The sequence below is a fragment of the Halichoerus grypus genome, chromosome 15 (genome assembly GCF_964656455.1).
Source record: "Halichoerus grypus chromosome 15, mHalGry1.hap1.1, whole genome shotgun sequence".
Classification (NCBI taxonomy): domain Eukaryota; kingdom Metazoa; phylum Chordata; class Mammalia; order Carnivora; family Phocidae; genus Halichoerus; species Halichoerus grypus.
In genome coordinates, this window is record NC_135726.1 from 27,117,225 (window position 1) to 27,133,289 (window position 16,065).

At 43.0% G+C, this 16,065-nt stretch overlaps 2 protein-coding genes across 5 annotated transcripts in view; one reads left to right on the forward strand and one right to left on the reverse strand.

Annotated features, from left to right (window-relative positions):
• LOC118520779 (metallothionein-4) overlaps positions 1-5,837 on the reverse strand; it is a 34,516-nt gene extending 28,679 nt beyond the window's left edge. For all 4 annotated transcript variants that reach the window (XM_078062960.1, XM_078062959.1, XM_036068946.2 and 1 more), the window contains exons 1-3: positions 5,716-5,837; positions 3,864-4,013; positions 2,303-2,398 (exon numbers count right to left, since the gene is read on the reverse strand). The gene's annotated coding sequence lies outside the window, so the exon portion shown is untranslated. The remainder of the gene's footprint in view (positions 1-2,302; positions 2,399-3,863; positions 4,014-5,715) is intronic.
• BBS2 (Bardet-Biedl syndrome 2) overlaps positions 5,481-16,065 on the forward strand; it is a 31,432-nt gene continuing 20,847 nt past the window's right edge. The window contains exons 1-4 of the mRNA XM_036068942.2: positions 5,481-5,748; positions 10,479-10,706; positions 15,203-15,328; positions 15,593-15,655. Coding sequence (XP_035924835.1) covers positions 5,632-5,748; positions 10,479-10,706; positions 15,203-15,328; positions 15,593-15,655 — 534 coding nt within the window. The 5' untranslated portion in view covers positions 5,481-5,631. The remainder of the gene's footprint in view (positions 5,749-10,478; positions 10,707-15,202; positions 15,329-15,592; positions 15,656-16,065) is intronic.

Sequence of the window (16,065 nt, forward strand, 5' to 3'; positions counted from 1 at the left end):
CCACAATTAAAATATTTAACACTCCTATCATCCCAAAAAGTTCCCTTGTGCCCCTTTATAGTCATTCCGACCCCCCAGGACCATCCTGAATCCTAGCACTATGCGACACTTCCTGCAGACTCTTCATCCAGCCCCCCCCCCGTTGGTACCATCTTACATAATCACAGTATGTCTGTCAAAAGCACGACATTAACATTGGTACAACATTACCACCCAAACTATAAACTCTAGTCAGACTTCCCCGGTTTTCTCACTGTTCTTTTTCTCTTCCAAGATCCAGTCCAGGATTGTGTTTCCTAATCGTGTGTCCTGAATCTCGTCCATTCTGTGGCAGTGTCTTAGTTTTTCTTTGCTTTTCATCATCTCGGCAGTTTTGAGGCGTACTGGCCAGGTATTTTGTAGACTATCTCTCATTTTGGGTTTATCTCTTGTTTTCTCATGATCAGACAAGGCTTATGGGTTTTAGGGGGAAGTACCACAGAGGTGAAATGCCTGGCATGATAACATGACTTTACCTCGTTATCCATCTTGATCACCTGGTTAAGATGGTGTTTACCAGGTTTCCTACCAGTTAGGGGACATGTGTCGGTGGTGGGGGGCAGGGTAGAAGAAAATTGGAGTTGAAATTAGTTTCTGCATCTGTAAAATGGGGATAATATTACCTATCTCATAGCCTTACTGTGAGGATTAAGCCACATAATAATACAAGTAAGGAATTTAGCAGTCTGGTACACAATAGATGCTCAACAGGTGTTAGCTTCTACTATTATTACGAGTAGTAGCAGCGGTACATTTTCTCCTGTCTACCCTCCAGAAGGAGCAGTTTCTGGTTTTTTATATGTAATGTGCTGCTAAGTAAGTGGCCTGAAATATGATTCTTCACTTCCTCACTGCTCACATGTGTGAAATGGGCTAACAGGACACCCAGACAGACAGCCTCACCCCCACGGCCCACAGCAGACCTATCCCGGAGCCAGGTGATGGGGGTCAGGCGATGAAGGGCTGAAGGGGGGGACCCCTGGAAAGGCTGCTCGTGAAGTGTTCTCACAGAGCCGGACCCTGTGCTACCTGCTTTGCTCCAGTGGTCTCTGGCCCCTGCCCCTCTGTGCGCTGGGGAGAGATCCTAATGGCCACTCCCATAATTCTGGGGAAACTTAAGACTGGGGTCCTTCATAGGCAGGTTCTGGGGCAACAGGGTGGGGAGGGGCTGTGGATCTGGATCTCTGAAATTCACAGACATCCTCCACATCCACACTACTTTATTTTTTTTAAAGATTTTATTTATTTACTTATTTGAGAGAGAGAGAGAGAGCGCGCGCGCGCGCGCGCGCGCGCGCGCACAAGCAGGGGTGGGGGGAGGGGCAGTGGGAGAGGGAGAAGCTGACTCCCAGCTGAGCAGAAAGCCTGACCTGGGGCTCGATCCCAGGACCTGAGATCACGACCGGAGCCGAAGGCAGACACACAACTGACTGAGCCACCCAGGCGCCCTGCACACTACTTGATTTTAAAGTGTGTGTGTATGTTTATTACAAAAGTACAATCTTGCTGTGAGAACAGCAGACACCGCAGCGCACAAAAGAAAAGTCAAAGTCGTCCTGCGGCTGGCCCCCTGTCCCAGTCCACTCTCCAGAAGTGAACCCCATGACTGACAGTTGGAGGCCTTCTGTCTAGAGGGGACCTCTCACCAGGCCTGCGCCAGGCCTGTAATCCAGAGTCCTGCGGTGTAGGCACCTCCGTTCTTTACACCTGCACACCCTCTAGTGGGGCTGCTTCACACAGCGAGGTGAGGACACGGGGGTGGGGGAGGGGCAGGGGTGGCCCAGGGAAATCAGCATTCCCAGCCGGGTCTCACCTAGTTCCCACCAGACCTTGTCTAGCTAGGTGGGTTTTTTTCCCCACCCTGGGGCTGAGAGAGAACCAGAAACAATGCTACTTGCTAAAAAAAAAAAAAAAAAAAGAAGAGGAAAAAAAAGTAAAAAAAGACGCCAAATTTATTACAATAACGATCCTAACAAGTCAAAGGTAGCCTTCTCACCAAGACAGAATCATAAAAAGCTCATAATAATATTAATAACCATTTATGGGAGCCCTTATTAAGGCAGGGCATTGTTTTACTTATATTAATTTGTATAATTATCATAATACTCCCCAGTAGTAGTATTCCAGATATTTCTCTTTTCTAGAAGAGGACGCTGGCTCTCAGGAAGTTCATTGCAGGAGACACTATAGTACGTGGGGCAGTTCATAGCTCAAGGCCTGGAGGCAGACCACCTGGGTGTGCCATCCTGGTTCTGCCACTTACCAGCCGTGTGATCTCGGGCTTGGGTGATCCAACCTGCCGTGACTGTTTCCATTCTTGTAAAATGGGGATGATGATAGAATCTGCCTCAGATGGTGGCTGTGAGGATTAAGCAAGTAAGTGTGTGTGTCAAATGCCTGGCACAGAGAAGACATTCAATACATATGAGTGTTAGGATTAAATGATGGGCTCGAGCCTCAGCGAGTGACTGATGGAGGGGGGATTTGAACTCAGGACTTCATACTTGGGACACTTGTGGGCTCACCCTCTAAATAGTGTTGCCAGCCTAGAGCCCACCAGCAACTTCCCACAAGTCCTGGGTCCTCAGGAGCCCCAGGTCTCACTGACGTGAAGATGACAGCCGTCCCCTCTGAAGAGCCAGTGATTCTTGAGGGGGAAGTCATCAGAGGTAAAGAAGACTCTGCGACTGTTGGTAGAGGGAGAGCCATCTCTGGGCCAGCCTCTCTTGGCTGTTGTTCCTTTCTCCTTAGAGGAGAACCTTCCCAAGTCCCCTGCTCTGATCAGTGCTTGTCAAGGAGGATGGGGATTATCTACCCTTCTGGGGATCCTTGCTGATCCTAACTAGGATTGTGACCCAAAGACTCAAAAACTCCAATATGGCAAATGATGTGATTGCCAGGGGACCCGTGAAAGGGTGGCTACCTCCTAAATATGGGCGCAGACATGACTGTCTGGAGTGGTGATGTCCAATCTGTCTCCAAAGATGGGTGGGAGTTATGAAGTGATGGAAGGACATTCTAGGCAGAGGGCCAATGTGAGCAAAGGCAGGGAAACTAGAGACAGCATCGAAGAAGGGATCGAGTTTGAGGCAAGAAAGAGGTGGCAGAAGAGGAGGCTTGCAGAGGCCAGTGGTGATCAGAATTTGATCTCTTTAAGTTGTCAAAGTGCTTGAACTTTCTTTGGTTGAAACTGGGGGGCACCAATGAGGAGTCATGAAAGGAGGAGGTGACAGTGGAAAAGTTTTGTCATCTGTAGAATGGGCTAACAATAGCACCTGCCTCACAGGGTTATTATAGGATTAAGTGAGCCATCCACATGAAGTACTTAGAAATGGTGGCATGTAGAAAATGAAACGTTAGTGATATAAATGTTAGTGATGCTGCTGCTGCTGATTGCAATAGGAGGCCACCAAGGCAGTCCATCAAGTGAGTGAGGCTTCACTGGGTGGATGGAGGCCAAGGCCAGCTTTACATGGAAATCCAGTAAGCCATGGACTTGTCTGCCGCTAAAGAGTAAAACCCAAGCTCCTTGGTGTGGTTCACAGCCTGAGGTGATGTGACCTCTTTCTCATTCACTAGGTTTCAGTCACGTTATCTTCTTTCTGATCTTGGAACACACCTAACCTGGGCCTTTCCCTTTACTGTTGCCTCTCTCTGGAAAGCCCTTCCCCCACATCTTCTAATGGAAGCTGCTTTCTTATCATCAAGATCTTAGTTCAAATTTCTTCAGACAGACTTTTCCTGAGCCTCATCGAGCACATCAGCCTTATGACCAGATAAAATGATCTTATTTGCTTTCATGTGTAATGTTTGTTGCTCCTTACCTCCTCTAGGTTGTAAACTCCACAGGGGCACCAATTGCACATTTTTTGTCCACCGCTGTTTTCGTAGGTCCTTGAACACTGCCCGGCATATGGAGACTGTCCGAAAACTGATGGCCCGAAATGATCTGTTAGAGATTCATTCCTTTCAAGCTGTTCGTGGGAAAGATCAGCTATTAGCCAAGTGGATTCAGTTTGCTGACAACTTTGTAGAGGTAGACTCTGGGGGTAGAGGGGAAGGATACTTCACAAAGCAAATTAAGTTCTGATGGATGAGGGCAGGGGTACAAGCCAGGGCAAGTTCTATTATGAGGCTGGTTGGGGAACTGCTACGAACTGTGGTGTCTTGACGGGTGACAGAGGAGGTGGTGGGGCAGAAAGGGGCTGGTGGGACTCAGAAGCAAGGCCTATCAGAGGGGCTGCAGAGGGCCATTGTCTCAGGTCTTACATTCCATCAAGGCCCTCAAATTTAGTCTTTTGACATGATCTCCAAAGGAGGTTACAACTAGTCAGACACAACAGTAGGCTTTATGAAAGATGCTCATTTGTACAGCTGTGATTACAGAATCCAAGGGTAACAAGAATATTCTAGAACTCATCTTTTAAGACCTACCTACAGCATCTGACACAGTTATTTTCCTTCTCCCTGTCTTCACTCGGCTTCCAGAACACTATACCATCCTGGTCCTACTTCCTCGATGGCTGCTCCTTCTCAGTCTCCTCTGTTGGTTCCTACTCATCTCATTCCTCACTTCTAAATGTCTATTTCTAGAAGGCACTCAAACGGAGTGCTCAGGGCCTTTGCACCTGCTGAAACATTCTTCCCCAAGACTGGCTCTTTCACTTTCAAGTCCTTAGCTAAATGTCACTTGAGGTCTCTTCCCTACCACCCTATGTAGTACTGCACTCCCTCCAAACCTCTACCCCTCTTCCCTCCTTTAACTTTATGGTTCTCATCACCAAATGACCTACTGCATGTATTTCTTGTTTAGTGCTTGTCTCTGCTGACTAGTAAGTTGGTGCCAGGAGAGCTCCAGTAGAGCAGTAAACTAGTATGTTTACTGCTAAACCTCTATTCTCTAGAACAGTGCCTAACACATAGTATATTTAAATGAATGTTGGGAAGTTTTGTGACTTTTCAATTTTGCATATTTTCATTTAAAAATATATAAGGAATTTTACAAGGGGGGGCTGGACTACTTAAATATGAGAGTCTAATGCACGATTTTTATTTATCCTGGAAGGATTGGTATACTTAGTGCAGGTAACTACGGTGGTTTGCCCCGACTAACAGCTAAATCAAAAAGCAGAGCAGGTATTCAAGATACCTTTCCTGAACTTCCCTTTGGGACTGAGGTACTTGTGTGTGGAATCTGCAGGGGTGCAGCCTGGTTGTGCTGCTAGGAGAAGTCCCGGGAGTGCAACGGCTCAGACATGTTCTTACAGGGGACTAGAGCGAGGTAAAATTACAGCAGCAAAACACGCGACTCCACCAAAGAGAGAAACTTTAGTCTCAGCTCGGCGCGAGGCCCAACCACGCAGCCGCAGAAGGACCCGGGGCGGAGCCTGCGCAGCCGCAGAAGAGGCTAGGTGGGCCTGCGCAGCCGCAGAAAGAGCTGGGAGGGGTTGCGGGGGGGGGCGGCCTGAATCCCGCGCTGTTCTTGCCAGGCTTGAAGCAGCGGGTCCCGGAGCCCCGCACCGCGGCGGGTGAGGCCGGCTCCGCTGCACAGGCCTCCGGCCGCGAGCCGTCTTCCCCTGAGCCGCCGCCATCATGCTGCTGCCTGTGTTCACCCTGAAACTGCGCCACAAAATCAGCCCCCGCATGGTGGCCATAGGGCGCTACGACGGGACTCACCCGTGCCTGGCAGCCGCCACCCAAGCGGGCAAGGTAACCGTTCCCACCGCACGGAGTCCGGGTCCGCCGAGTCCCCCGGATCTCCGCGGCTGCGCCCCTGCGACCCCGCCCTTCACCCTGCGACCCCGCCCCAGCCACGGTTGCCTGGCAACCTAGCTCTCCGTCCTGCGCAGAGTAAGGAAGAGTGATGGGTTCTCGCGTGAAGGGCTTTTCCAAGCAGTTTGTCTATAGGCACTTAGACTCGGACAGTGTTGGAGCCCCTGTGCAGATAGGAAGCTTAGGGAAGAAAAGTCCCTAGGAGGGAAGGGGCTTGGTCAGGATTAGGAGTGGTAGCGTACCCCAGATTTGAGCCCAAGGCTTCTGCCTGTCACTCTGGAGCTCCTTCCACTATTTCATATTGCCTCTCGAACCCGACAACTTTACGGAGAAAAAAATACAAAGACCCCTAAATTCAGTGATTCAGATTTCACTTGATCTTTATCCGTGTGCATTTACGTCTTTTCCTAGAATTTATTCACTGAGTACCTGTTCGGTGCTTACAATGTGCCAGGTGCTGTGCAAGGTGTGGGAGTCACAGAGATGAAATGGTCATTTAACATTCATGAGACTTACTGAACACCTCCTTTGTGCTAGATGTTGGGGGTTCAGAGATAATGCTGAAATCTCTACTTTCACAAAGCTTAAAATCCAGCAGAGAAGGCACATCAAGGCACTCTGTACTGATGGAGGCATGACTAAAACACATGGTATACAGTGACACCAAGCGTAATAATGTTTAACAGGTACAAAGCTTTATTACACGAATGATCTCGGCATCCTTGCTACAATGCCAAGGACAGCAGCATAGCACAGGTGTGATCTGGGCTCCAGTACCTACTAATTTCATGACCCTGGGCAAAGTACTTAATAATAGTATCTACCACATAGGGTTGTTATGAGAACTAAGTAAGTTAATACATGCAAAGTGCTTGGGGTGTGGGAAATGTAGGCATGTAAGTCACTAATTGTTATTTTCTTGTCCTTACTCCCACTTCACTGACTAGAATAGCGGTTCAGAGAGGTTCAAAGTAATGCTTGAGGTCGTGCAACTAGAAAGTGGTGGAAATGAAAGGTAAAGTACCTGTGCTTGACCCAGTGTGGATTTAATAAGCTAACATTTATATAATGTTTTATAGTTTTCAAGGCACTTCCACCTACGCTGTATGTTAGATGATAGGCCTTGGGATACATAAGTAGAAAGTAATGATGCATTTTCGTTAGGTACTGTAATGAAGTAGAGCCCCCTAGCACAAGGCCTGGCATGTAATAATGTTAGTTATTAAGAGGTTCTGCAAATGCCAAAAAAAAAAATCATATTGGTTCCTTGGGTGCATAGCAGCTAAATAAATGGGCTGAAAAGGTCCCGTGGATATTGGCTCTGCCCCTTATTTGTTGAGGGCTTACTACAACTGAACACTGTTCTTAGCTTTGTAGTTGCAAGGTTGAAAGTGACAAGTGTCACCCATTTGGAGTTTACATTTGAAAGGGGGAGCTAGACACCGGGGGGAGAAAAAATATTTATGTATATTTGTATATTTTATGTTTTATTTATATGTTAAGATATATTTATATATACATATAAATAACACACAGATAATGTCTCCCTAGGGGGAAAAAATAGTAAGGGGATGGGAATGATGGGAGATTGCTATTTTATTTTATTTTATTTTTTAAAGATTATTTATTTGAGAGAGAGAGAATGAGAGAGAGCACATGAGAGGGGTTAGGGTCAGAGGGAGAAGCAGACTCCCTGCCGAGCAGGGAGCCCGATGCGGGACTCGATCCAGGGACTCCAGGATCATGACCTGAGCCGAAGGCAATCGCTTAACCAAATGAGCCACCCAGGCGCCTGGGAGATCGCTATTTTAGATAGGGTGATCCATAGGCCTCTGATAACTGTAGATCAGAGATTTGAAGAAAAGGAAGAAACAAGCCCTGCAGATATGTGGGGTAAGTGCCTTCCAGGCAGAGGGATCAGCAAGTGCAAAAGCCTTGAGGTGGAAATATGGTTGGTGTGTTCCAGCAACATGAGGCTGCTGGGGCTGGGATGGAATGAAGGAAGCAGTGATATAGCCAGGGGCCAGATCATATAGGGCCAGTAGGCCATCTAAAGACCATTGTTTTCGGGTGATGGGGTTTGATTAATGTTTTAAGATAAAGCATAACTCTAGCTGGTACTGCAACAGAGCTGCAAGGAGGTGAGTGTAGAAGTAGAAGCAAGAAGGTCAGGCAGAGGTGTCTATGGAAGCCCTATCATTAGAATGTGACCGAATATGGAAGACGGGGACACTGGAGTCTAGGTCTGTTTCTGGAGTTAGAAAAAATAGAGTAAGAGCGAGATCGAGAGAGAGAGGAAGTCCTGTGACTTATGTAATTGGATATTTTGTTTAGAACTTTAAACAAATCTCAAAAGTTATGACCTGATATTTTATATTGAGACTTTAAAAAAATGGTAACATTTTATGATCCAAGTAATACAGGAATATATTCTGCTTTAAAAATAATTAAGCAACAACAACACAATAATAACAATTAAACGTTCCAGGTAAGGCTAAAGCCCTCCTTGACCAATGGAGCTCACATCTCTAGAAACAGGATTTTGTCATTATAAGTGGGATTCTGTTAACGTGAATCTGACATACTGGGATCTGGGTCTCTGAGCCTGAGCAAGGATTTTATTTGTTTTGTTTTGAGCAAGGATATTTTAAAAAGGGGTTTTTTGCAAGATGAATGTTATTGTTTTCCTCTGGGGACATTTTTCCTCTCACCATGGGGCTGAAGGGACCCGTTGAATTTCTCCTGTTAGCAGCATCCCCTCAGCTAGAACAAACGTTCCACGAACTTCAGCCAGTCCTTTGGCTGAACGCACGGGGAGCGATCCATTTGTTTGTGTGACTGAGCTTGGCTTTTTCCATGCCCGAGGGACAGGTAGGTCTCCTGGAGACTCAGAGAACAGCAGGAGGGGAACTAGGGAGAAGTCTGCTCCTGGGAGTGTTGCTGCTGTTGGCCACAAACCCCAAACTCTTTCTTTTCCAATGAGCAGGGAATATGAAGTCCATAAGTGATTTCCCTTCCTGTTCTCCCTCAGCCTGTCTAATTACTGGAAGACTCTGAAAGAATTCTTTTGTTCCGATACATCCGCTATCCGAACTGTTTAAAAGGAAGTAAGACATGGTGGCTAGAGTGCAGGTTCTGGAACTAGACGCCAGGTGTCAGGTCTTAGCCCTCTTCACTTACCAGTCACCAGACCTTGGGAAGGGGCCTTGACCCTTCTGACCTCATCTGTAAACCAGGGCTTGTTGTGAGGATCAAATGCAGTAACGTTTATAAAAGCGTGTTGTAAAGTATTACACAAATGAGGAGATCAACACGATATTCCATAGTTATGTACCTTTTCTGTGTATTTCTAATCAATTCCTTTGAAAATTATTTGTTGTTGAGCAGGCTGTCTGTTTAGATAATAACTTAAAAATTAATCTTTGGATTTCTTTCTTTGGATGAAATACTTATTTAAAAATCAGTGAATTTTAAAACTGGAAGAGGTTTTTTTTTTTTTTTTAAGATTTTATTTATTTGACAGAGAGAGACACAGCCAGAGAGGGAACAGAAGTAGGGGGAGTGGGAGAGGGAGAAGCAGGCTTCCCGTGGAGCAGGGAGCCCGACGCGGGGCTCGATCCCAGGACCCTGGGATCATGACCTGAGCCGAAGGCAGATACTTAACGACTGAGCCACCCAGGCACCCCTAAAACTGGAAGAGGTTTAAGCGATCTCTAGTACAGTGTTTCCCACCCTTTTTTACTTTGCATTTTTTAGACAGGGAAGATTTCCCTAATGAAATTTTAATACCACAGATATGCTGCATATCTGTTTTTGTACTGTGCCCTTTGGGAGGGCCACAAGCCATTTTAATATCTAACATCCTCCTACCCCACAAACAGTGACCCCTCTTGGCGTGATTATATCTATGAGAGTTGGAACTGCGAAGTTAATTAACTTTGGACTAATTATTTAATTCTGTCTTACTAGTATAGACCATGAAACCTTGAAAAAGCTTGACCACATGACTCAGTTTAAGTTTGTAAAACAGATCTATGAACAACCAGACTTTAAAACTATATATTTTAACTCTTAAAACAACCAGGTTTTTTTTTTTTTTTTAAGTTTTATTTAAGTAATCTCTATACCCAACATGGGGCTTGAACTTACAACCCCAAGATCAAGAGTCACATGCTCTTTCCAATAAGCCAGCCAGGCGCTCCTGAAACAACCAATTTTAAGGGTTAGGAAGTGAATGTATTAGGTGCTTGGATGAAAGATACTACAGGAAGTGTTTATTACTGTATGTTATGGGATTGTCTTAGTGTGAAGCAATCACGTTGTAGCTGGAAGCGCTTCCTGAAGGTTGGCCAGGAGGAGGCTAGTTTGTGAGAGTGCTTGACGTCCTGCTGGTGGGTAGCAGATAAGCTGCCCTGGTGAGCAACAACTACATCTGGTCCATTACCTTGTTCTCGAGAAGGCTAAGAACCACTGGGTTTCCACAGTTCCTAGTGATTGAAAGCTAGCAATACACAGAACTATGTATGAGTGGTTCAAGTTTTGTAGGTGATTAAAGTGACCTCTTGTTAGTGTTGATATCTGTTAATACCCTGGGTCTCTTAAAAAATGTATGTTAATTTTACATTTTTGGTATCTTAAGGGGATGTAATTAACTGTTTCTGTTTTAGGTTTTTATTCACAATCCTCATACCCGGAGCCAGCATTTCAGTGCCTCCAGGGTCTTCCAGAGCCCCCTGGAGTCTGATGTTTCGCTTCTCAACATTAACCAGGCAGTCAGCTGCCTGACCGCAGGAGCCCTGAACCCAGAACTTGGGTGTGATGCTCTTTTAGTGGGGACGCAGACTAATCTTCTGGCTTATGATGTCTACAATAACTCAGATTTGTTCTACAGAGAGGCAAGTATACCCCTTTACAACCGTAGCGTTCTCATTACTCATGAATGTCCGTTGGTATTTTATGCTTGAAAGAGATGAGACATTTATTTTGGTTTGCTTATTGTATGGCTCTTGTAATGTAAACAACTCGCAGATTTTTCCATTTCCATCTGCACTCTGCCTGACACTTGTTTTATCATGGTTGGTAACCACTGGGCACCACTCCAGCTTGTCTCCCATAAGGTTCATCTGTGCTACCACCACCTGTCAGGATCTATTGAGAGCTCAGCCAAGAGCCGGGAAGTCAGTGATCAGACTTCCTGGTAGCTTTGCAGTAAAGTTTAGTATAGTAGTTTATAGGAGAAGCCACTTACTGTGCTCTGCCATCTACAGGCTACAGGCTTTTTACCCAAGTTATTCATGTTTATTATGGAAAAGATAGGGAAGCAAAAAAAAAAATACTCATAATTTCTCCATCTAGAAATAACACAACCCTTAAACTGATTTTTACTAAATGAATTTTTTTTTTACAAAATGGGATCATACTAAATACATGTAGCCTTTTTTCCTACAACTTATTATAACATATTAACATATATTAAGATATGATTCACATACCATACAATTCACCCATTTAAAGGATACAATCCAGTTGTTTTAGTTTATTCAGCGACTTGTGCAGCTATCACCACAATCAGTTTTTTTTTAAGATTATTTATTTATTTGAGAAAGAAAGAGAGAGAGGGGAAGAGCAGCAGAGGGAGAGGGACAAGCAGACTCTGTGCTGAACGCGGAGCCCAATGCGGGACTTGATCTCATGACCCTGAGATCATGACCTGAGCCAAAATCAAGAGTTGGATGCTCAACTGACTGAGCCGCCCAGGTGTCCCCTCACCACAGTCAATTTTAGAACATCTTCATTATCCCAAAAAAACCCCGTACCCATTGGTAGTCACTCCCCATTCTCTCCCAACCTGTGTTGCTTAGGCAACCACTAATCAACTTTCTGTCTCTGTAGATTTGCCTATTCTGGACATTTTGTATAAATAGAATCATATAATAAGTGGTCTTTTGTGAATAGTTTCTTTTTCTTAGGATAATATTTTCAAGGTTGATCCATGTCATAGCATGTATCAGTACTTCATTTCTTTTTTATGGCTGAAGAATTTTCCATTGCATGGACATAGCATATTTTCTTCATCCAGTCATCAGCTAATGGACACGTGTATTGTTTCCACTCCCTGGCCCTTACACATGGCCTTTTTATTCAATACCACACTGTGAACGTCTTTATATGAAGTTACTGTACATTCATACATCATTCTTATTGGTTCTAAATTTTTTTCATTGTGCTACTATATAATAATTTGCTTAATCAATTTCATATTGTTGCATATTTAAGTTATTTCCATAGTTTCTGTATTACAGTTGATATTTTGATAAGCATATACCTGATGATTTCATAAGGATAAGTTCCTAGAAATGCAGTTATTTTTGGGGGGGTATTTTTTAATTGAGATAAAATACACATACAGTGAAATGCACAAACCTTATGTGTACTGTTCAGTGCGTTTTGATCCCTGTAACCAACGTGCCCTATAAAAATATAGAATTTTTCCATCACTTCAGAAAATTTTGTTGTGCCCCATTCCAGTCATTTCCTATATCTCCTAGACATTCAGTGTTCTGATTTCTGTCACCTTAGCTTAGCTTTCTCTGTTCTTGAACTTCATATAAATCCTCCAGAATGTGCTCCTTGGTATCTGGCTTCTTTCATCCAGCATGTCTATGAGAATCATCCATGTTGTTGTATAGAGCAGTAATTCTTTTTTGTTGCTGAGCAGTATTCCATTGTGTGAATATACCACAATTTGTTTATTCATTCTTCTGATCATAGACAGGTGGGATGGACATATTGGGTTGTTTCCAATTTGGGGCAATTATTAATAAAATTGCTATAAATATTTTTGTACTAGTCTTCTCATGGGCATATGATTTAATTTATCTTGGGTAAATACCTAGGAATGCTTATACCATTTCACACTTCCCATCAGCAGTGTGTGAGAGTTCCAGTTGCTCCATACTTTCTCAACATTTGGTAATCCCAGTCTTTTCAATTTTAGCCATTTTAAGGTGTAAAGTGCTATCTTATTGTGGCTTCATTTTGCATTTCCCTCATGACCAATGATGTAGAACACCTTTTCTTGTGCTTAGTTCCCACTTATCTGCCTTCTTTTGTAAAGTGTCTAATAAAAAGGTCTTTTGCCTGTTTTTTATTGATCCTTTGGGTGTATTATTGATTTGTAGATTTTCTTTGGCTATACTGGGTACAAATTCTTATATATATACATATATAAAATAATATTTACAATATATATAGCAAATAACAATATATATAACAAGTATTTTCTCCCAGTACATGGCTCATTCCAATAAGTAGGTGTCTTTTGATGAGCAAAAGTTTCTGATTTTGTTGGAAGTCTAGCTGTTTGGTTTTTTTCTTTAATAGTTAGTGCTCTTTCTGTCCTGAGAAGTCTTTGCCTATTTCAGAGTCACAAAGATATTCCTCCTGTATTTTTGTGCAAGACTAAAATTGAGTGTAGGGGCGCCTGGGTGGCTCAGTCGTTGAGTGTCTGCCTTCGGCTCAGGTCATGATCCCAGGGTCCTGGGATTGAGCCCCACATCGGGATCCCTGCTTGTCAGGAAGCCTGCTTCTCCCTCTCCCACTCCCCCTGCTTGTGTTCCCTCTCTCGCTGTGTCTCTCTCTGTCAAATACATAAATAAAATCTTTAAAAAAAAATAAAATAAAATTGAGTGTAGGACGGGTATATGTACATATAGGGAGAGAGAGAGATCAACTGGCTTATTTTAAGGAATTGGCTCAGACAATTGTGGAGGCTGGCAAGTCCAAAATTTGCAGATTAGGCATCATCTAGGGGAGAGATGATGTTGAAACTTGTCCAAAGACAGTCTGGTGGCAGAATCCTTTCCTCCAGGGAGGTCAGTCTTTTTTTCTATTAAGGCCTTAACTGATTGGATGCGACCCACCCGTATTATCAAGGGCAATCTGCTTTGCTCAGTCTGCTGATTTAAATGTTAATCTCATTAAAAAAATACCTTCACAGAAACACCTAGAATAATACTTGATTCAATATCTGGGTACCATGGTTTAGCCAAGTTGACACATAATTAATGATCTCAAGAATGCACCTCTGCAGTTGCTACATTAAAGGCCTTTTTTAAATGAGATTTTTGATAGGTATTGCTAAATTGCTCTCTACGAAGACTATTATTTTCCACCTTCCCCACAGAATATGAGAGTGCCTGTTTTATCACACCCCAACCAACAATGGATAATATTTTTTTTCGTTTTTCTAATCCGAAAATTGAAAATGATACATTGTGAGAATGAATATTTTCATGTTCATTGGTGATTTGTATTTCTTGTGAATTTCCTGTTCTTTTTTTGGCTTGGGTGTTTATCCTTTTCTTATTTATTTGCTTTCTATTACCTCTTTTATTTTATTAACAAAAAAATTAGTTCTTTGTCTTAGATATTGTAGGTGTTTTCCCAGTTTATTGCTTACCTTTTTATCTTTTGATTGATTTGCCATTTAGCAGTTTTGATTTCTAATGAATTTTTCTTTCCTTTATAGCCAATCTTTTTATAGTTTTCCCACGTGCAGATTATATAAATAAAGACTGTTTTCTTGTATAATAAACAATTAGCATTTCCAAAGATATCCTTGAATTTTTTTTTTTTTTAAGATTTTATTTATTTATTTGACAGAGAGAGAGACAGCGAGAGAGGGAACACAAGCAGGGGGAGCGGGAGAGGGAGAAGCAGGCTTTCCACGGAGCAGGGAGCCCGATGTAGGGCTCGATCCCAGGACCCTGGGATCATGACCTGAGCCGAGGGCAGACGCTTAACGACTGAGCCACCCAGGCTCCCTGATATCCTTGAATTTTTAAAAAATAAATTAAATTATACTTATGTGCTTTATTCAAGAAGTCTGGAACATTTATTAATTTTGGGTGGTGGGGATGTAGGTGTTTTATTATTCTTTGTACTTCTCAGGAACTTTACAATTAAAAAGAGTACTAGCAAGAGAACTAGGTAATAAGTATTAAAAAGATTTCCATCCAACATGGTTAAAATGGATTATAAAAGCTTGGGCGTTTTAAAGGTGTAAGTTTGATTCTGGCAAGCATTTGACCTCTAGAACTCATAGTTCTAGAGAGCCTCAGATTTTGTAGCAGTTTATTGTGGCAGATTAGTGTGAGAGGCCAGCAGCTTGAGTCGATCCTGGGTCTCTGCTCAACCCTGTGGAAGCACACATAAGCCACAGTGACCCTCCCCAGTGCATGGCCCTGGCCTGCCTCTCAGGAGACCATGTGGCTTCTCACAAATGATGACAGAGATTTGCGTATTGAAATAAAAATAAGGATATATGTTACATCCCCTGTGCCTGTGCATCACTGAATCTGAGATTTTATGTGTTTCTTGTCCTTCTTAGGTTGCAGATGGGGCCAATGCAATTGTGCTGGGAACACTGGGAGACATTTCCTCTCCTCTTGCCATTATTGGTGGAAATTGTGCTCTGCAGGGTTTTGATCATGAAGGAAATGACCTCTTTTGGACGGTATAAGAACAAAACATTCTCTTAATCCTCTTAAACATTTTTACTTTTAGTGTTCTTTATGCTTTGTTTGTTTTTTACCATTGACTATAATGAATAAGAAAAATGAAATAGAATCATATTTATAATTCTGTACATTAAAAAAAGAACATTTGTCATTTGAATAATACCCATTGGTGATTTGTGTAATCCTCTTTCGTGTAGCTAATGTATTTGGATTAAGTGAAAAAAAGATGGCATATTAATGAGCTTTGGTTTTATTTTCAGGTTACTGGAGATAATGTTCATTCCTTGGCCTTATGTGACTTTGACGGTGATGGTAAGAAAGAGGTGTGTGGAGGAGGAGATACTTATCTTGCGTGTTCAGCTGAATAATTTTCCCATGACAATGACATTAGTGTTAAGAGAAGCGTTAGCTTCTCTTGGTTGATTTTGGTGCTCTCTTGCCTAAATGACAAGCTAACTGGCCTCATTTGTCTTTCTCCTCTTTTGAACAATACATCACTTGTGTTTGTCTAATACAAAGATCAAGGCCATGATGTTTCAAAGACAGGGCCGGGAGAGAGGGCAGAATGGTAGATGAGACCACAGCCATATTCACAATCTTACAACTCACTTCTGATGCTTTGAAACCAACATTTTCAGGAATCGAAAAGTTTTATTTTTTTAATTAAAAAAATTTTTTAAATAATTTTTAAAAAAGATTTATTTATTTATTTATTTATTTGACAGAGAGATAG